This window comes from Nerophis ophidion, linkage group LG01 (genome assembly GCF_033978795.1).
Source record: "Nerophis ophidion isolate RoL-2023_Sa linkage group LG01, RoL_Noph_v1.0, whole genome shotgun sequence".
Taxonomy (NCBI): Eukaryota; Metazoa; Chordata; class Actinopteri; order Syngnathiformes; family Syngnathidae; genus Nerophis; species Nerophis ophidion.
In genome coordinates, this window is record NC_084611.1 from 89,622,987 (window position 1) to 89,644,856 (window position 21,870).

A 21,870-nucleotide genomic window follows, 5' to 3' on the forward strand; every position below is an offset into this window, starting at 1 on the left:
ATACCCTGCCTCTCTGTCGGACAGTCGGCTCCAACTCTCCACAGCTATATTAATAAAACAGAGCTGCTTACTGTTCTTTTTAGCATACCAGTATTCAATAGCTTGGACCTTAAATCCTACTGAATAGCTCTTAATCTTCTTCCCTTTATGCGATTTCAAATTACCGGTATTGAAATCAGCCTCCTCCATTTTGAAAATGATGACAGGGTAAGTGTCACTCGTGACGTCACAAGTTTGACCCGGCAGTAATACTAAGCATGCGCTAATTATTTCGCAAAGCGAGTTTGACCCGGCAGTAATTCAAGGCAGGCACATACTATATGCCCTGCGGCAATTCAAGGAAATACGGTAAGTCAGCAGCCAATCACAAGAAGGCTGTGGGCTGCAAACTGGACTTTGGACAGTGGTGTTCCAGATGAAGCAGTCATGTGTGTATGTTGTGTGACTTGCATCTCCAATCAATATTAATATGACATCTTTCATGTTTGCTCCTCTGGCCTCCAGCTGTGCAGGTGCAGGTGATGTCAGTCAGAGTTGAAGATTCTCACCTTGTTGCACAAATGTTGTGTCACACAAGCTGCCTTCTAGAAGCTCCTTTGTCTTTTGAGTGGCAGAAGAATGGAGTGAATATAACGAATGGAACCAAAGTAGAAGTCACCTTGTCACCTGGAGACTACATCACCTGTACTGCACGACATCAACAACATTTCAGCATCTCTCCTCGCCTGTGTGAGTACTTCTTTCTTCTGGAAAAACACAAATCTTTCTTGTTTCTATTCCAACTACAAAGTCCTAAACAACACAAACAAATTGCAATGACCTCCCAGCTGATGAACACGTTTAGCCAGCTGGCAGAAGCAGCAACCAGTCAACACATTTGTTTTTATTCCTGCTTACGTCACACTTGTTGCTAGGTAGACTTCATAGGGCGCTGTGACGGACAGGGAGAGTCGGCAGGAAAACAACACTTTAAAGGCCAACTGAAAGCCACTACTAGCGACCACTCAGTCTGATAGTTTATACATCAATGATGAAATATTAACATTGCAACACATGACAATACGGCCTTTTTAGTTGACTAAATTGCAATTTTAAATTTCCCGCGTGTTTCTTGTTGAAAACGTCGCGGAATGATGACGCATACGCGTGACGTCACGTGTAAGGGGGACGTATTAGCGTAGCACCAAACACGGCTAAAAGTCGTCTCTGTTCATAGCGTAATTACACAGTATTTTGGACATCTGTGTTGCTGAATTTTTTTGCAATTTGTTCATTTAATAATGGACAATATAAAGAACAAACCTGTTAGGGGAAAGCGGTGGATTGCAGCTGTCTTTAGCACCGAGACACAGCCGGTGTTTCTTTCTTTGTTGTGAAGCAGAGCGGTCAAGCGACCATGTTTTCTCTATGTCAACCAGCATGTTTTTGTATGGGGAAATTGTGATATATATCTTACCGGAGACATCAGTGGATTATTCATCATCCAGCAGCAGCTGTGAGCTTAGCTTCTCGGCTTCCCTCTGAGACATTGTGTGTTCACCGCAGCCATCCGACCTTGAAGTATGTCTTTACAATCTTTAAAATCTGACTAAAACACTATTAAAACAATAAGCAGATAAGGGATTTTCCATAATGATCCTAGTAAATGTGTCTAATTACATCTGAAACGCTCACACTGCCCTCGCTTGGAGCCGTCGCTTTTTCTTTTTTCCTAGTCCTTCACTATCAATATCCTAATTCACAAATCTTTCATCCTCGCTCAAATTAATGGGGAAATTGTCGCTTTCTCGGTCCCAATTGCTCTTACTGCTGGAGGCTCCCATTAAAAACAATGTGAATATGTGTGGAGCCCTGCAACTCGTGACGTCACGCGCACATACTTTCGGTAAAGGCAGGGCTTTTTTATTAGCGACCAAAAGTTGCAAACTTTATCATGGATGTTCTCTACTAAATCCTTTTCAGCAAAAATATGGCAATATCGCGAAATGATCAAGTATGACACACAGAATGGACCTGCTATCCCCGTTTAAATAAGAACATCTCATTTCAGTAGGCCTTTAATTATTATGAGGCAATAACCTTTCATTGGATCACACTAAATGTTTGAATAAAACAATAAAATGTTTTATTTCTACGAATAGATACTAATTAAATGAGAAGTTATTTTGTGTGAAGTATGTATATTACACAGATATTATACGTACATCATGCGTGTATGTTTGGACTTTGGGGTCCCCCTGTGGTCTGGCATTAGTGCAAAGTGAGGCAGTGAGCCACCAGATCCAGCAGATGGCGCTGCATGTGTACTGTGATGCACTGTCAAGTGTAATGTGCACTGGCGCCTTGGCGGAGGTCTGCTGCTGCTTTACTGACTCATGTTTTGTCTGTGCTGAAAAGAAGAAGAAGGTGTTTGTTTAAAACTTCTTTGTTCTTCCTCCAGATGTTCTGAAAAGACCCTCAGTGTCTCTGAGTCATGCTGGTGACATATTGGAGGGTCGTCCCCTGACACTGACCTGTGACATCGACAACTTCGACTACTCCTCAGCAACAGTTGATTACTGCTGGTCCAATAAGAAGAATGTGTCTTCAGATGATGAAGTCCTCAGAAAAGGTCGACAACTGGTCTTCAAGTCCTTCAAGTCTTCAGACTCAGCAGAGTATTGGTGTACTGTGGAGAACCAGCTGGGGAAGAAGACATCAGAACCCGTTCGCATTGACGTCCAAGGTGAGTACATATCTTTGATATATGTGGTGACACTGATGAGGACAACGTCCTGTCCCCTCAGATCTTCCAAGATGGTCCTCTTTGTCCGTCAGTCCGTTTTATGTCAATGTTAAGGGACAGTTGGTTAATCTGACCTGAAGCAGCGATGCTAACCCGGCCGCCAGCTACACCTGGTACAAGGACAACCAAACTCTAACCCAAAAAACACAGAACCATTACAGTTTTACCTCCGTCCAACTTGAAGATGCTGGAACATTCCACTGCATGTCTAAGAATAAACATGGACGCAAATCTACGTTGACAGAAATGTTGAAATGTAATATTTATTCTACACATTTTTACATTAGAAAACATTAGTAAAACTCCTGGCAACTGACCAAAGGTATAGCTGTGTGTGTCCAAGTTAAAGGAAACAACAGGCTGTCTTCTTCTAATGAATTTATTACAATCTTTACAAGCTGGGTCACGTTTGCTGTGGTCTGGAACAACATGGCACACAAACAACTATCAGAAATGCGGCCAAGATTACATACAGATAACGTGTCATGAGACATGGAAAAATAAACTAAATACACAGAGGACATAAGTAAAGGATATTAAATATACCTACAAACAAGGCATAATGATGCAATATGTACATACAACTAGCCTAAATAGCATGTTAGCATCGATTAGCTTGCAGTCAGGCAGTGACCAAATATGCCCGATCAGCACTCCAACAAGTCAATAACATCAACAAAGCTGATCTTTGTGCATTCACGCACAGCATAAAACGTTTGGTGGACAACTGAGACGAAGAAGGAGTGGCATAAAACACGTCCTTCTGTGGCGGCGTGGGAGAAAGTTGTACATGTAAACCAACTGTTGAGTCAAAGTCCAGACAACGGTGAGTTCAAGGGCCGCTGTAATTAGTAGGAACAAATGGTGCTTGATAATGAAGCACAAACACAAACATTTTAAAAGGTGGGCTTTCTAACAATTAGGAAGGTTTGTGTCTGTCATGATCTTTGGTTTGTGATCATGTTTTGGTTATGTTCTGCAGGTTTTTGGACTTTTTTAGTTCCTGTTTGCGCACCCTGGTTTGTTTTAGTTTCCATGACAACTCATTGGTTTCACCTGACTCATTTGGACTCTCACACCTGTTGTCAATCACACCATTTGAGCCTGTAGTTGCCAGATAGTCGGCCTGGCGACACTGACATCATTCATGCTCTGCAATAATGATACACCCCTGCTACTCTGTTTTTGCGCTGTCTATGCCATAGATTCATGCTCTGCATTTTATGCCAAGTAAGTTTTGTTTTTTCATGTCCATAGTTTATGTTATAGTATTAGTTTTGTTTTGTGCCTCCGCTGTGAGCACTTTTTGTTTATACTTTTTATTGTAGAAATGAAAAGATGTCATTACCTTCACGTGGTGTCCAGTCAAGTCGCTTTGCACCACGGGAAAACAAAGCGCACCATAGTCCACGTCTTGACAGTGTCGTGTTTGTGCTCCTACAGAAACCAGATCACAACAAAAAAACATAATTTTCACTACATTTTTTCCCCCATTTTAATACATTTTTTCGAAAAAGGCTCCATGGAGCCACCAGGGCGCCGCTCAAGAGCCGCATGTGGCTCTAGAGCCGCGGGTTGCTGACCCCCGCCTTAACGCCTCAGGCATGTTTTTAAAAGTGCGTTGAAGTTCTTAGAGGAACCTGCAACGAAAATAACACAGAAAAGTGCATTTCATGAGTGGGTTTTATTCCTGCATGTCAATAAGATAAAGAAGAAGAAGGCCACTTCTTCTTCTTTATTTCTTTGAACGTCATGACCACTTCCTTCTTGCGACCTGTGGACGCACACATTTCTACTTGTTCACTTACTCCAATATGAGTCTGAAGACCGGGTTGGTGGTCCTCCTTCTCTGCATTCCAGGTACTAAACATCTACTTTTTGATTTGGTTAAATTCCTGACTCTGATTGATAAAACATTGCTTTCCTACATAGACTCTCTGCATGTATATATATATATATATTTTTTACCAGTAATGTCAGCTAAATGTGCACATTTTCAGTGAAACATTCTTAATTAACATAATTCATGAAGGAAAAGAAACTATAAAAGGACAAACTTTCAAGCTAATTCATGTTGCGTCTGCTCTGAAGTGGACTTTTTGACGTGCAAATTGAGAATTGTGCTCACACACTTCCTGAGATAGTCAACATCTTCTCAGTCATTGCAATCAAGTGTTAAGCGGCCAACAGGCGTGGAGGAAAGAAGCAAATGTTCATATTAAGTATATATATATATATATATATATATATATATATATATATATATATATATATATATATATATATATATATATATATATATATATATATATATATGCCTTAAGGAAGGGCTCATATTTTTGAGCACCAAGGCAAACATTTTCTTTCGGAGCAAATATATATATATTTATATATAAATTATCGTGTTAATTTTAAATGTGCTCAAAATTTTCAAAAGCTACTGTTGCGTCTGACCAGCTTTTCCTCCCAGGGAATTTAAGTCACTGGTCAATCCCAAGTTCTTTCGATGACATATATGCTGAGTAAGAAGGACCATCAAGACAGAATAGAAATATTATCTAGTTTTACTGAAGCTACAGGAGAACAGCCCAGACAATATTCACTATGCTAGGTAAAACAGTGTTGGAGTGTGAACGCGACGCCATCATTCAATTTGGAATATCTCATAAAAAAATGTTCTGGGTTCTAGATCTACATATTTAACGACAAATATTTGTGTTTTTGTTCATAAATAATATCAGCCTATCAGATTTTTTATTACGTGATGTCTTTATCCGTGTTATTACATTTTTATAGAAAGAGGTATATTTTAAGTTATGTACATTTACATGTACTAAGTACATTATTTTTGTAACAGCCCGATAAGAAGCACGGTTAAAGTATTAATAAATGATTCTGAATGAAGTAGTCATCTTTATTGTCAGTTAGCACATGCCTAAACTTTGACACAACTCTTAAGGCCTTTGGCTGAATTAGAACCACTGAATATGTTTACACTAAATAATCGGATTAGTCGACTAATCTTTAAAATAGAATTCATTACATGTCAATGGTTGTTGTCATTCATCCAGGTCATTGTCATCTCAATCCATCACAACTGGACTGTTTGGTTTGTCTTAGAAGTAGATTTCATCAGTTCATACTCATAGACTTAGGCTGGTCGGATCTAGTCTTAGATCCAGTCCAGCGGCTAGATCTTTAACATACAACACCGTCCTTTGAACTATTCCTAAAAGACTCCGCAATTTAGCCTCCAACAAATAACAAATAACAGAAGGTGACATTTGTGCCATTTGTTTACAACTGAATGGAATGCTAACACGGGGATTCAGAATATTTAGGACTGGTAGTAGTCGAACCACAGCAGTCGTTCTGCCACACAATACCTGGATGCTAATGAGAGGAAATTACACTTCAAAGACTGTCGTTGGCTTTTACTGTTAGAATTGCTCCATTGCATCAAAACAGTTGTTTTTATCACTACAATAGGGCAAAACCATCCTTGCCCAGGAACACCTTCCTGGTTTTGGATTGTAAATATTTGGGGGTTTGGCACCAGCTGCTAGACTAGATCTTACCAATCTAAGTCTATGACTAGATCTGAACAATCTAAGTCTGAGACTAAATCTGACCAATCAAAGTCGAAGACTGGATCAGACTAATCAAAGTACAAGACTAGATCAGACTAATCAAATTACAAGACGAGATCAGACCAACCTAAGTCTAAGACTAAATCTGACTAATCAATCAATCAATCAATGTTTATTTATACAGTATAGCCCCAAATCACAAATGTCTCAAAGGACTGTACGAACCATTACGACTACGACATCCTCGGAAGAACCCACAAAAGGGCAAGGAAAACTCACACCCAGTGGGCAGGGAGAATTCACATCCAGTGGGACGCCAGTGACAATGCTGACTATGAGAAACCTTGGAGAGGACCTCAGAAATGGGCAACCCCCATTCCCCCCCCGCCCACCCCACCCCTCTAGGGGACCGAAAGCAATGGATGTCGAGCGGGTCTAACATGATACTGTGAAAGTTCAATCCATAGTGGCTCCAACAGAGTCTAAGACTACATCTGACCACTCTAAGTCGAAGACTCGATCTGACCAATCTAAGTCGAAGACTCGATCTGACCAATCATAGTCTAAGACTAGATCAGACCAATCATAGTCTAAGACTAGATCAGACCAATCTTAGTTTATGATCATGAACTGATGAAGTCTGCTTGGATGAAAGGTGAAAAGTCTAAGACAAACCAAACAGTCCAGTTGTGATCGATGGAATTCCCTGAGAGAATTCATGAAATAATTGTTAGTTGTGATGTGTGAAGTACTTGATGAAGTATTTGATGAAGGACTTGTGATGTTGTGTGTTTCAGGGCTGCTCAGTGCTGAGTGGGGGGGGACCTATACTGAGAAGGAGATCTGTGCATTTAAAGGATCCACTGTAAAGCTTCGGTGCGACTTTGAGTTCCCGCCCACAGAAGGCGGGCGTGAGATCAAGGTCAAGGAAACATTTTGGTTCACCAAAGATCCAAAGAAAGATCTGAGACTGGACCCTGAGTACTTTGGTGGTGTGCAGTCTGAGTGTCATGGCAACATCTGCAATCTGACCATCGCAGACGTGAGACGGAGTGACGAGTACACGTTCAGATTCACAACTGACCATTCCAGAGGAGACTTCATCGTCAGGCCTGGTGTCAAAGTGACCGTCACTGGTACTGCTTTCCATGAAACACATTTCCACCAAGCTCAGTCTAGTTTGAGGTCAGGAAGTCCAAGTCCTGATTGTCTGCTGTGAGTAGGCAGGGCCAACCACAGTGACATCTTCTTTTTGGTCTTCTTCACATTCTGGAAATGACCATTTGCTGAGTCTGAGTCTGCACTGAGTCTGACTTACTACAACTGTACTTGGTACCCTGACAAGTTATTTTAGTACCCTTCACAACTTATGAGAACAGAAACTGATCCAAACTGTACTGCCTTTGGTGGAAGTGGTGATTAGGACTTTTATTTTGAAATGATTTAAGTTCTCCTTTCATTCCAGATCTGAAAGCACAAGTGTCCTCAAGTCCCAGGTATGAATATGGCAAATATTGGTATGATCTGGAGTGTGTCAGCGACACGTGCAGTCCTAGGTCTCCTTCTTCATACGTCTGGTATAAGAATGGAGAGGAAATCCAAAATGCAAAGTCCCAAGTGTACATATTAGAGTATGACTACAAAAACAGTTACTCCTGTGCTGTGAGAGGACACGAGCAAGCTGTGTCTCCTCCAAAGTGTGAGTGGACTCTTCAGTCTTCTGCTGCACGTCACATGTAACTTTGTGCTGACTCAGCTCAATGCTTCTTCTGTCTTTCAGGTTTGTGGGACGGGTCATGTAAGAAGGTGGTTTACCACAAGAGACACATCTGTGCCATCCAAGGATCATCAGTGGACATTACCTGTGGATTCACGAGCTCTAGATATACCCAGAACAAATTCTGGTACCGTACAGATTCTAGTCACTGGAGGAACCCCTCCATGACTGAAGATCTGCAGTCAGACCCTCAGTCTGAAGGTCGTCTTGAGTTACCTTCAGAGACTTCTGGAAAAAGCACACTGAGAATAAAAGATGTGAGGCAGAGTGATTCTGCCGAGTACCGCTTCAAATTCACCATTAATAATTATGAATGGAGGAGTATTTTACCTGGAAGCACCTTGACCGTCGCAGGTATGAACACACCTGACCAAACATGCCCAATAATACAACTATATTACAATGAATACTTTGGATTAGATTACAAAATAGATATATTATGTACAATACTGTATATTACATTAGGTTTGATTGTTTTGCCAAGTCACTAATCTTTTCTAGTGTTTGAATGCGGGTCAGATGTAATTTTATTTTTGAAATACTGTATTTCCTTGAATTGCCGCCGGGGCGCTAATTAATTTAAAACCTCTTGTCACTCCGGCACTTACCAAAGGCATGCAGTAAAAATATGAGTGTAATGTAAGGATACAATCATGAAAAGCACATTTAATTAAAAAAAAAAGTTATTATGGTCTTACCTTATAAATGAAGTCCATGCACAGCTCCTTCTGATCAAAAGCATTGATAACTTGTTTATAGAAGTCTTCCTTATCTTTCTTCAGTTTTAAAAGTCTCTCTGTCTCGATGGAGTTCTTCCTTTATTACCTCCTGCTTCGATTGAAAGTCCAGTTTAGAAAACTGCTATCAGACCGCTGCTATCTGTTAGCCTGGCTCAAGTGCGGGGGCGATGACAGAATTATCCTCGGACAACTCCCCCTCCCGTTCTGCTCCGTGGGTGATCTCTTTATCCCACAGCTGCCACCAGGAAGTGTTATTTTATAAATAATACACTGGGTATTTAGGACTGGAACATGCTTTATTTCAACCCGGTTGTTTACATAGCCAGCATAGGAGTGTTACATCCTAAAAGTTCCGTAGCGCACTCGCCGCGTCATATCCATCCCAGCACAATTCACATCACTCATTTTTCACTTCTTCTGCAGCCGAGTAGTCGCCAGAAGGATCACTAGCGCCCTCTACCACAAGGAGGCGGGAGTCATTTAATGACTCATATTTGACACACGCAGCTACGGTATTGTGACGGTCTCAAGCCGTGGTCTTGCGGGTTCCCAGGACCACCAAGAAAGGACATGGCTTGATCAGTTTGTCTCTGTTTATTTTTCAATCGCTCGCCGACGCCGCCTTCTCGCCGCCATCTTGAGCCGGGCTCCAGCATGCCCTGCATGTCTGTCGGACAGTCGGCTCCACCTCTCCACAGCTATATTAATAAAACATAGCTGCTTACTGTTCTTTTTAGCATACCAGTATTCAATAGGTTGGACCTTAAATCCTACTGAATAGCTCTTAATCTTCTTCCCTTTATGCGATTTCAAATTACCGGTATTGAAATCAGCCTCCTCCATTTTGACGTCACAAGTTTGACCCGGCGGTAATACTAAGCATGCGCTAATTATTTCGCGAAGCGAGTTTGACCCGGCAGTAATTCAAGGCAGGCGCGTACTATATGCCCTGCGGCAATTCAAGGAAATACGGTAAGTCAGCAGCCAATCACAAGAAGGCTGTGGACTGCAAACTGGACTTTTGACAGTGGTGTTCCAGATGAAGCAGTCATGTGTGTATGTTGTGTGACTTGCATCTCCAATCAATATTAATATGACATCTTTCATGTTTGCTCCTCTGGCCTCCAGCTGTGCAGGTGCAGGTGATGTCAGTCAGAGTTGAAGATTCTCACCTTGTTGCACAAATGTTGTGTCACACAAGCTGCCTTCCAGAAGCTCCTTTGTCTTTTGTGTGGCAGAAGAATGGAGTGTATATAAAGTCTGGAACCAAAGTAGAAGTTACCTTGTCACCTGGAGACTACATCACCTGTGCTGCACGACAACATCAACAACAGATCAGCATCTCTCCTCCCCAGTGTGAGTGCTTCTTTCTTCTGGAAAAACACAAATCTTTCTCGTTTCTATTCCAACCACAAAGTCCTAAACAACACAAACAAATTGCAATGACCTCCCAGCTGATGAACACGTTTAGCCAGCTGGCAGAAGCAGCAACCAATCAACACATTTGTTTTTATTCCTGCTTACATCGCACTTGTTGCTAGGTAGACTTCATAGGGTGTGTGACGGACAGCGCACAATTTCAAAAAGGTTAAAAACAATAAAAATCAGTTCCCAGTGGCTTGTTGTATTTTTTGATTTTTTTTTCAAAATTTTACCGGTCCCAGAATATCCCTAAATAAAGCTTTAAAGTGCCTTATTTTCGCTATCTTCGAAACCACTATCCATTTCCCTGTGACGTCATACAGTGCTGCCAATACAAACAACATGGCGGTTACCACAGCAAGATATCGCGACATTAGCTCGGATTCAGACTCGGGTTTCAGCGGCTTAAGCGATTCAACAGATTACGCATGTATTGAAACAGATGGTCGGACTATGGAGGCGGATAGCGAAAACGAAATTGAAGAAGAAATTGAAGCTATTGACGCAATTCGGCCATAGCGTGGGTGTACCTAATGAAGTGGCCCATAGCATGGCTGCCTTATTAGCATCGCCGGTAAAATGTGCGGACCAAACGATCAGGACTTTCGCATCTTCTGACACTGGAGCAACTTAAATCCGTCAATTGGTAAGTGTTTGTTTCGCATTAACTGTGGGTATCTAGTTTCAAATGTACATACAGCTAGCGTAAATACTATGTTAGCATCGATTAGCATAGCATGTTAGCATCGATTAGCTGGCAGTCATGCCGTGACCAAATATGTCTGATTAGCACATAAGTCAACAACATCAACAAAACTCACCTTTGTGATTTCGTTGACTTAATGGTTGCAAATGCATCTGCAGGTTATCCATACATCTCTGTGCCATGTCTGTCTTAGCATCGCCGGTCAAATGTGAAGACACTCTGGCACATTCAATGGGGGTCTGGCGGCAGATTTCTTGCCAGTGGTGCAACTTGAATCCCTCCCTGTTAGTGTTGTTACACCCTCCGACAACACACCGACGAGGCATGATGTCTCCAAGGTTCCCAAAAATAGTCCAAAAAACGGAAAATAACAGAGCCGAGACCCGGTGTTTGTAATGTGAAAATGAATATAGTGGGTGTGTTACCTCGGTGACGTCACGTTCTGACGTCATCGCTAAAAGACCCATAAACAGAAAGGCGTTTAATTTGCCAAAATTAACCCATTTAGAGTTCGGAAATCGGTTAAAAAAATACATGGTCTTTTTTCTGCAACATCAAGGTATATATTGACGCTTGCATAGGTCTGCTGATAATGTTCCCCTTTAACGGTTAGGTTGCCAAACCATGAGGTGATCCCGTATCTAATGATGCTCTCTACAATGGCACGGTAGAAAATCCTCATGATGTGGCTGCTTACGCCGTACAATCTTAATCTTCGCAAAAAAAATATAGCCTCTGTTGCAGTCTATTACACAACATGTGTCTTCCAGCAGAGAATCAATCAATGTTTACTTATATAGCCCTAAATCACTAGTGTTTCAAAGGGCTGCACAAACCACCACGACATCCTCGGTAGGCCCACATAAGGGCAAGGAAAACTCACACCCAGTGTGACGTCGGTGACAATGATGACTATGAGAACCTTGGAGAGGACGAAAGCAATGGATGTCGAGCGGGTCTAACATGATACTGTGAAAGTTCAATCCACAATGGATCCAACACAGTCGCGAGAGTCCAATCCAAAGCGGATCCAACACAGCAGCGAGAGTCCCGTTCACAGCGGAGCCAGCAGGAAACCATCCCAAGCGGAGGCGGATCAGCAGCGCAAAGATGTCCCCAGCCGATACACAGGCTAGCAGTACATGGCCACCGGATCGGACCGGACCCCCTCCACAAGGGAGAGTGGGACATAGAAGAAAAAGAAAAGAAACGGCAGATCAACTGGTCTAAAAAGGGAGTCTATTTAAAGGCTAGAGTATGATCAATATGAACCCCTAAGTATTTATACGAGGATACCTGGGTGATTTCCTGATTTTTGCTGACCACTGGCTCATTCCTCGGATCCAAAACCATTTCCTGTGTCTCGGTCACATTTAGACTAAGATGGTTGGTATCACACCACCTAATAAATAGGTCTATCTCGTCTTGGTACACAGAGGGGTCCGTATCCTTGTGTAGAAGGCTTAGGAACATGGTATCGTCCGCAAATATCACCATTTAATTGTTGGGGTGCTCAGTCCTACAATCATTGGTGTACAATGTAAACGGTGTCACTGCTGTCACGGCAAATTTCTTCTTCGGGGGGGAAGAAATTTGGCATGACAGCGCCTTGGTGGAGGTCTGCTGATGCTTTACTGACTCATGTTTTGTCTGTGCTGAAAAGAAGAAAAAGGTGTTTGTTTAAAACTTCTTTGTTCTTCCTCCAGATGTTCTGAAAAGACCCTCAGTGTCTCTGAGTCCTATTGGTGACATATTGGAGGGTCGTCCCCTGACACTGACCTGTGACATCGACAACTTCGACTACTCCTCAGCCACAGTTGATTACTCCTGGTCCAAGAAGAAGAATGTGTCTTCAGATGATAAAGTCCTCAGTAAAGGTCGACAACTGGTCTTCCAGTCCATCAAGTGTTCAGACTCAGCAGAGTATTGGTGTACTGTTGAGAACCAGCTGGGGAAGAAGACATCAGAACCCGTCCTCATTGATGCCCAATGTGAGTACAACTATGTCTTGAAGACGTGTGGTGACACGGATGAGTGAAGTGAAGTGAATTATATTTATATAGCGCTTTTCTCTAGTGACTCAAAGCGCTTTACATAGTGAAACCCAATATCTAAGTTACATTTAAACCAGTGTGGGTGGCACTGGGAGCAGGTGGGTAAAGTGTCTTGCCCAAGGACACAACGGCAGTGACTAGGATGGCGGAAGTGAGAATCGAACCTGCAACCCCCAAGTTGCTGGCACGGCCACTCTACCAACCGAGCTATACCGCCCCATGATGAGGACGATGTCCTGTTTGTCACGCTTTGATAAAAGGATTTGGACTCAGATGCAGATTTGGGACTTTAGACGGGCTTTTATTTTGACAATTTCCTTTTACCTCCCGAGTCAAGAAAAAACATTATCTATAATCACAAAAATAAACTACTCGGCGAAAAGGTTCCAGAAAAAATGGGGAAAGGAAACAGCTGGAAAGCTCACCGGTGCAACGAGAAAGAAAGCAATGCAGGAAAACCTGAAATCAAGAGAGAGAACCACCTTATGGACTGGGATGCGGCCATGGTCACCAGAAGGGAAAGCAATAAGACTGTAAACCTGGGATTAAGGAGCCTACAAACTTTCCCCCACCCGGGACACAGTCCTGCGGGACCGTACCCGGCTGTCCAACAAACCATGGGGCAGCATGGGGCAGCCTAAGGCCTTAGGTCCGGTCCGGTCCAGTTACAGTCACAACAATATCACGTGGCATGTCTGATGAAGGCTGCGGAAACGTGTCAGGTACAAACAATTTTACTAGTCGGGCTTTTATGAGCGAACCCTGTTTAAAAAAGGTATTATCAGTAACCCAAATGAGCCTCTTCTCTATGTACTGAAGGGTTCTCAGTTAGTACAACCCGTCACAACATCTGCTGCTGTCCTTCTACCAATATTCTGTTCTAAATGTCCTGACTTCGGGCATCTGTTCTGGTAGGGCAGCAACAGTTCCGCAGACGAAAAGGCCCTAAAAAGGGTAATAACAGCAACCCTACCAACTCTTGAATCCATCTTCACCTCCCGTTGTCTCCATGAAACCGACACTATTCCGAAGGACATAAAATAGTATTCGTTTCTCAGTACTCATTGATTTTACGTACGTACTTAGGTGTTTCACTTTGTACTTTAGACTAAATGTTGTTGTATATTATTTATAATGACGATCCGATGAATCTATCTATGTATCTAGTGGACTTCAAGCCCAGAGTTCAGGGTTTTAAGGGTGTGTTCCTCACCAGATGTTCCCCAGGGTCTCAGTGACACCCTCTAGTGAAGCAAGCGAGGGCGTATTTGAGTTGTAGCCTCAACTCGACAATGAGGCTCCAAGTGAAGACCAGAAAGTGGTGGGCTGGTCCCTTCCTGGATGCTTCGATTGTTCCCATAGTAACTGTGATGCCGGTGTTCCTGTCAGGTTCCCGGGTCCTCACAATGGCGGCAGCTGTGGGCTCAGTCGCTAGCGTTGTTCTGGCGGTCCTGGTTCTCACCGCCTTCCTGGTGTTGAGGTGAAGACTTTAGTGTTGTAGTCCAGGAGGCACTTTTGTTGTTGGTCCAGGATGTTTGTTCATATTTCTTCTTCTTCTTCTAGGAAAAAGAGGCAATCAAAGGAGTCCAAAGCCCAGGTGACACGATAAGTCTGTAAAGTGATGAAGCAGTGTTGAAGTCTAGACTGGTGTGCCTTGCCATGCAATGTACTTGTGGTCTGATTTACTAAAGGTTTGCGTGTACTAATATAGGCGCAAACTCCATAGCACACAAAGCTGATCGACTAAACGTGTGCAAAGTGGACCGCGTCTTTTAAAGGAGCAGAATAAGGCGTGCTATCCATTTTGCGTCTCTTTCTTCATGGATAGGCAGAAGAAATACTGGTCATCAAAACACCCAAAATACTGGGAGGAGGAGACGCAAATAGAATTAAAGATTTTTGCTGGTGTTTCCTGCCTTTACCCATTCAACATATCTTTACCTACCTTCCCTGCACCCTGGGGTCACACCGGTGCTTCTTTCTTTCACCCATGCACGCTGGTGCTTCCTGCCTTCACCCAGACAACATATCTTTACCTGCACATTACCTACCTTCTCTGTATCCTGGTGTCAAACTGGTGCCTCCTTCTTTCACCCAGTCAACATATCTTTACCCGCACAGTACCTACCTTCTCTGCATTGTGTGGTCACGCTGGTGCTTCCTGCTTTTAAGCGGCCATCTTGAAGCAGCAGTTCTTTGAAGGCTTGTAAAATCAAAACCGGAGCAGTTAGAAAAACTCTTTGCGCAACTTATAATCAGAAGGGTTCAATCTCTTTCCTGTGCGAGTTTGAAGCCGACACAACAAACGCGCTCAGAGGAGATAATGATTGAAAAAAGGTGACAGGTTTTTACAAAACTTTTGTTTTGAAGGGGTAATTGCCAACTCTCTGTTGATTTTTGCTGAAGGATGTCAATGAATAAAATATAGGTCTAAGTGAGACCTACATAGAGGTTTTTGTTTCATGGCTCTATGACATTCCTTATGAAAGTTACAAGCAGTTTTGTCTGTGTTTTCTTCCTAGGAGCGGTTTTGTATGTGTTTTATTCCTAGGGGGCGCTAAAGCGCAATTTTGAGTTTTGGGGTTTGTTTTTTTCAATAGATCGCAATTTTCGCCAGTCCTTATGTGTGTGTCCAGTTTGGTAAGTTTTGAAGCATTTTAAGGGGGTCAAATTACAGCTCAAAGAGGCAAAAATTTAATTTTTTAGGAAACTTTTATTTTGAAGGGTTTTTTTGCCAACTTCATGCTGATTTTTGCTGAAGGAGGTCAGTGTATGAAATCTAGGTCTAAGTCAGGTTTTTGTTTTATGTCTCTACGACATTCCTAACGGAAGTTACAAGCAGTTTTGTCTGTGTTTTATTCCTATCGGGTGCTAGAGCGCAATTATGAGTTTTGGGGATTTGGTTTTTTGATTAGATCGCAATTTTCGCCAGTCCTGATGTGTCTGTTAAATTTGGGGAGTTTCGAAGCATGTTAAGGGGGTCAAATTACAGCTCAAAGAGGCGGCGGTATAAAGATAATAACGCAGTAACGCATCATGTCGTAACGGTAACTGAGTTACTGAGTATAAAAAATAACGCTTTAGACTACTAGTTACGGCGTTATAGCAACACGTTACTTTGTAACGCGTTAATCCCAACACTGTTGATTGGTAATTTTCGGATTTATTTTCTGAACGCTTGACGTTCAACCAGCACACCCTTCCAGGATCAACCGGAAGCTTGCGATCGACGTAACAGGCCTGTTCTACATCATCGTCCAACGCCGCCTTCCAATATTTTCTATGTTCCATTTGATAAACTTACTGATAGGATGCAGTGTGTCTCCCATAACAATGTGACCTCGGACTACGTTAAGGTAACGTGTGGAGTTCCCCAGGGTTCGGTCCTTGGCCCTGCACTCTTCAGCATCTACATGCTGCCGCTAGGTGACATCATACGCAAATACGGTATTAGCTTTCACTGTTATGCTGATGACACCCAACTCTACATGCCCCTAAAGCTGACCAACACGCCGGATTGTAGTCAGCTGGAGGCGTGTCTTAATGAAATTAAACAATGGATGTCCGCTAACTTTTTGCAACTCAACGCCAAAAAAACGGAAATGCTGATTATCGGTCCTGCTAGACACCAAACTCTATTTAATAATACAACTCTAACATTTGACAACCAAACAATTAAACAAGGCGACACGGTAAAGAATCTGGGTATTATCTTCGACCCAACTCTCTCCTTTGAGGCACACATTAAAAGCGTTACTAAAACGGCCTTCTTTCATCTCCGTAACATCGCTAAAATTCGCTCCATTCTGTCCACTAAAGACGCTGAGATCATTATCCATGCGTTTGTTACGTCTCGCCTCGACTACTGTAACGTATTATTTTCGGGTCTCCCCATGTCTAGCATTAAAAGATTACAGTTGGTACAAAATGCGGCTGCTAGACTTTTGACAAGAACAAGAAAGTTTGATCACATTACGCCTGTACTGGCTCACCTGCACTGGCTTCCTGTGCACTTAAGATGTGACTTTAAGGTTTTACTACTTACGTATAAAATACTACACGGTCTAGCTCCATCTTATCTTGCCGATTGTATTGTACCATATGTCCCGGCAAGAAATCTGCGTTCAAAGGACTCCGGCTTATTAGTGATTCCCAAAGCCCAAAAAAAGTCTGCGGGCTATAGAGCATTTTCCGTTCGGGCTCCAGTACTCTGGAATACCCTCCCGGTAACAGTTCGCGATGCCACCTCAGTAGAAGCATTTAAGTCTCACCTTAAAACTCATTTGTATACTCTAGCCTTTAAATAGACTCCCTTTTTAGACCAGTTGATCTGCCGTTTCTTTTCTTTTTCTTCTATGTCCCACTCTCCCGTGTGGAGGGGGTCCGGTCCGATCCGGTGGCCATGTACTGCTGCCTGTGTATCGGCTGGGGACATCTCTGCGCTGCTGGTCCGCCTACGCTTGGGATGGTTTCCTGCTGGCTCCGCTGTGAACGGGACTCTCGCTGCTGTGTTGGATCCGCTTTGGACTGGACTCTCGCGACTGTGTTGTATCCATTGTGGATTGAACTTTCACAGTATCATGTTAGATCCGCTCGACATCCATTGCTTTCCTCCTCTCTAAGGTTCTCATAGTCATCATTGTCACCGACGTCCCACTGGGTCATTATTGTCACCAATGTCCCACTGGGTGTGAGTTTTCCTTGCCCTTATGTGGGCCTACCGAGGATGTCGTGGTGGTTTGTGCAGCCCTTTGAGACACTAGTGATTTAGGGCTATATAAGTAAACATTGATTGATTGATTGATAAACGTAAAAGAGTGGAAGGTTTATGCTGGTGTTTGATTTGCTGAGTCATACCTTTCAGGTTTGGGGAAAAAAATCATATTTCTGTGCAGTGACTCACCCCTCTGGTAGAAAAAGCTACTAGAAGATTCGCTTTATGGAAGAACAGATTGTTAATTAAATGTAGGTGTCCTGTTTACTGACCTATGTTTTTAACTCCACAGACCAGGGCGGATGCAGCTTGTGGCGAGGCTCCAAACCAGGAGATGAATGAAGTCACGTATTCTCAGGTCTGCTTCACCAATTCAAGCGGCGGTCCCATCCACGCCAACCACACGCCAGTCGTGCCCCTCAGACACCTGGTGGAGGAGGAGGAGGAGGAAGATGGCTTGGAGTACGCCACAGTTAAAAGACGCCTCTCTGGGTGAGTCCAGGGTGAGCTCCTTTCACTTTCAGTATTGTTGTCCCGGCTGAAGGGGGGCAGATGCAGGTTAGTTTACCCTCATAAGGGGAGGTTTCGCCTCAAACCTCCACTGGAGCCTGAAAGGCCTAGGTATCGGGGCTTTCCCCCAGCTCACCACTCAGCGATCTGGTAGGGGCCTATTGTCAATGTCGGCCATCTGTTGAACATTTTCTGGAACCATACTGAAATTGGGTTCGGATCCACAACAGATTATTTTTTTCATCTTATCAGAAAGGAACCTAATGCCCTCTGAGGCCTCAGGGAAGGATCCATCAGGGGCTGTGTTTTTAGGGATGAAGGTGCAGCAGAGGTCGTCCTTTTTCCACAAGTAGTCCATCCAAGGTCAAACTATTTTGGAGTGTGTTGCGTCTGACCAGTCTACCTTTCAGGGAATCAAACTTACTGGTCAATCCCAAATTCTTTCAGATGACATATATGCAGAGTAAGAAGGACCCTCAAGACAGAATAGAATTAAATTTACTGGTCAATCCCAATTTCTCTCAGATGACAAATATGCAGAGTAAGAAGGACCTTCAAGACAGAATAGGAATATTAACATGTTTTACTGAAGTTTCAGGAGACCAGCCCACATCAATACAGTCAAACCGTCATCTCGTGATGGTCTAACATTCAAACAGGAAGAGACAACTTCTTGAATACGTAAACAGCCCCCACCCTCTCCAGAGAGGAATACAGCCTCATTGTTCTAATACAGATCATATAAAAAAGGGGGTACTCCAACTCCCAAATTCCTTCGACCTTCAAGGTAAAGCACACAGTTTACAAACACAAAAAGAGTACAAATGGAAAAATAATAGCTGCTGTAAATATGACTATGAATAAAGATAGAACTCTTAAACAAATATGTATTCTCCACAAGGTGCCATGAGCGAAGTGGCTCCTAACTGTGGATGAATAGCATCTTGTGCTTAGCGTGTTAGTTTAGCAAGTTTTTGAACATTATAGTGGATGTTACGTTCGACATTAACAAACGGGCGATGAAAGCACCCGCAAACCCAGATTTAATCGGGTCAGCAAATTTAAGATCATCTGGTACTCCCCGGGCTATGCCTATGAAATCAAAATAGATCAGAGAATTCTCCGATACATCTGGGATACTTCTCTTTTGAAGTTGGCTCGACGGGGACTCCCAATCCCGAACAGAATTTGGGCCAGCAAATGGATCCATCTTGTAAAGCTGTAAGGGCATAATGGGAAAACAAGGGTACATGTTCCTTCCAAATTAGGGAGTAGGAAATCTTACAGTAATGAAGTGCAGGGCTCATTTGGAAGGGGTGGACTTGAATCTCACGGACTAAGGTTTTCACCTACAAGTGATTTGATCCATTTTATTGTTGAAAAACAAGGATTGGTATCACCGTTAGGCGTGCAATGATCCTCAGGGTGATCAGTCCTGAAGTCTCGCTGCATCCCCGGTGGCGAGGGAGCCCTGGTTTACCTCAGATTGTTCCTCCGTCTGGTTTTCCTCGACAAATTCCACTCATCAAGGGAACCCGCATTAACCAAAACCCTGAAAATCCCCCGCATGGCTCTGCCGTGCAGACATTGACTTTGCACTTTAAATTTGACAAGTTGCTGGGATCTGGCTCCAAGTTTGGCGAGGCGACGGATGTGAATAATCAGTTATTATTTTCAATACAACTAGATGAAGCATGCTTTGTAGGGATTTCTTGAAAATGCTTGGTGCTGAACTAAGATGGTGTAGAATGTACGTTGAAATGAGTTGAGAAATGTAGAAGTCAAAACAAAGAAAAGTGTAAGTGGGTCTCTGGGAAAACCAACACTTACCATCCAAGTTGATTGAGCTTGAGAGGTGCTGCAAAGAGGAATGAGAGAAAGTGCCCAAAGATAGGTGTGGCATCGTGTTCAAAAAGACTTGAGGCTGGAATTGCTGCCAAAGGTGCATCAACAAAGTATTGAAGAAAAGCTCTAAATACTTTGGGTTAAGGTTTTTATTTCTAGTAAATTTGCAAAAAAAAAAAAAAAATAGAACGTTTTCACATTGTCATTGTGGGGTATTGTGTGTTGAATTCTGAGGGCAGAAGGGAAGTGAATACAGTCTATTATACAGCATTATTGAACAATATAAATACAGTCTATTATACAGCATTATTCACAGCTGAATAATATAAATATAGTCTATTATACAGCATTATTCACATGTGAATATATAAATACAGTCTATTATACAGCATTATTCACATGTGAATACTATAAATACAGTCTATTATACAGCATTATTCACATGTGAATACTATAAATACAGTCTATTATACAGCATTATTCACATGTGAATAACATAAATGATGTCTTTTATACAGTATTATTCACATGTGAATAATATACACTAAATACAGTCCATCATAAAGCATTATTTACATGTGAATAATATAAATACAGTCTATTATACAGCATTATTCACATGTGAATAATATAAATACAGTCTATTATACGGCATTATTCACATGTGAATAATATAAATACAGTCTATTATACGGCATTATTCACATGTGAATAATATAAATACAGTCTATTATACAGCGTTATTCACATGTGAATAATATAAATACAGTCTGTTATACAGCGTTATTCACATGTGAATAATACAAATACAGTCTATTATACAGCATTATTCACATGTGAATAATATAAATACAGTCTGTTATACGGCATTATTCACATGTGAATAATATAAATACAGTCTATTATACAGCATTATTCACATGTGAATAATATAAATACAGTCTATTATACAGCATTATTCACATGTGAATAATATAAATAGAGTCTATTATACGGCATTATTCACATGTGAATAATATAAATAGAGTCTATTATACGGCATTATTCACATGTGAATAATATAAATAGAGTCTATTATACGGCATTATTCACATGTGAATAATATACACTAAATACAGTCCATTATACAGCGTTATTCACATGTGAATAATATAAATACAGTCTGTAATACAGCATTATTCACATGTGAATAATATAAATAGTCTATTATACAGCATTATTCACATGTGAATAATATAAATACAGTCTATTATACAGCATTATTCACATGTGAATAATATAAATACAGTCTATTATACAGCATTATTCACATGTGAATAATATAAATACAGTCTGTTACACGGCATTAGTCACATGTGAATAATACAAATACAGTCTGTTATACAGCGTTATTCACATGTGAATAATATAAATACAGTCTGTTATACAGCATTATTCACATGTGAATAATATCCACTAAATACAGTCTATTATACAGCATTATTCACATGTGAATAATATGAATACAGTCTATTATACGGCATTATTCACATGTGAATAACATAAATACAGTCTATTATACAGCATTATTCACATGTGAATAATATAAATACAGTCTATTATACGGCATTATTTACATTTGAATAATATAAATACAGTCTATTATACGGCATTATTCACATGTGAATAATATAAATACAGTCTGTTATACAGCGTTATTCACATGTGAATAATATAAATACAGTCTA

At 41.7% G+C, this 21,870-nt stretch overlaps 1 protein-coding gene across 1 annotated transcript in view; it reads left to right on the forward strand.

Annotated features, from left to right (window-relative positions):
* Positions 1-21,870, forward strand: part of LOC133562016 (uncharacterized) — a 69,913-nt gene that overhangs the window by 31,583 nt on the left and 16,460 nt on the right. Inside the window, exons 12-21 of the mRNA XM_061915846.1 lie at positions 505-729; positions 2,441-2,725; positions 7,173-7,511; positions 7,841-8,074; positions 8,156-8,506; positions 10,021-10,248; positions 12,727-13,011; positions 14,464-14,554; positions 14,638-14,671; positions 18,081-18,280. Coding sequence (XP_061771830.1) covers positions 505-729; positions 2,441-2,725; positions 7,173-7,511; positions 7,841-8,074; positions 8,156-8,506; positions 10,021-10,248; positions 12,727-13,011; positions 14,464-14,554; positions 14,638-14,671; positions 18,081-18,280 — 2,272 coding nt within the window. The remainder of the gene's footprint in view (positions 1-504; positions 730-2,440; positions 2,726-7,172; positions 7,512-7,840; positions 8,075-8,155; positions 8,507-10,020; positions 10,249-12,726; positions 13,012-14,463; positions 14,555-14,637; positions 14,672-18,080; positions 18,281-21,870) is intronic.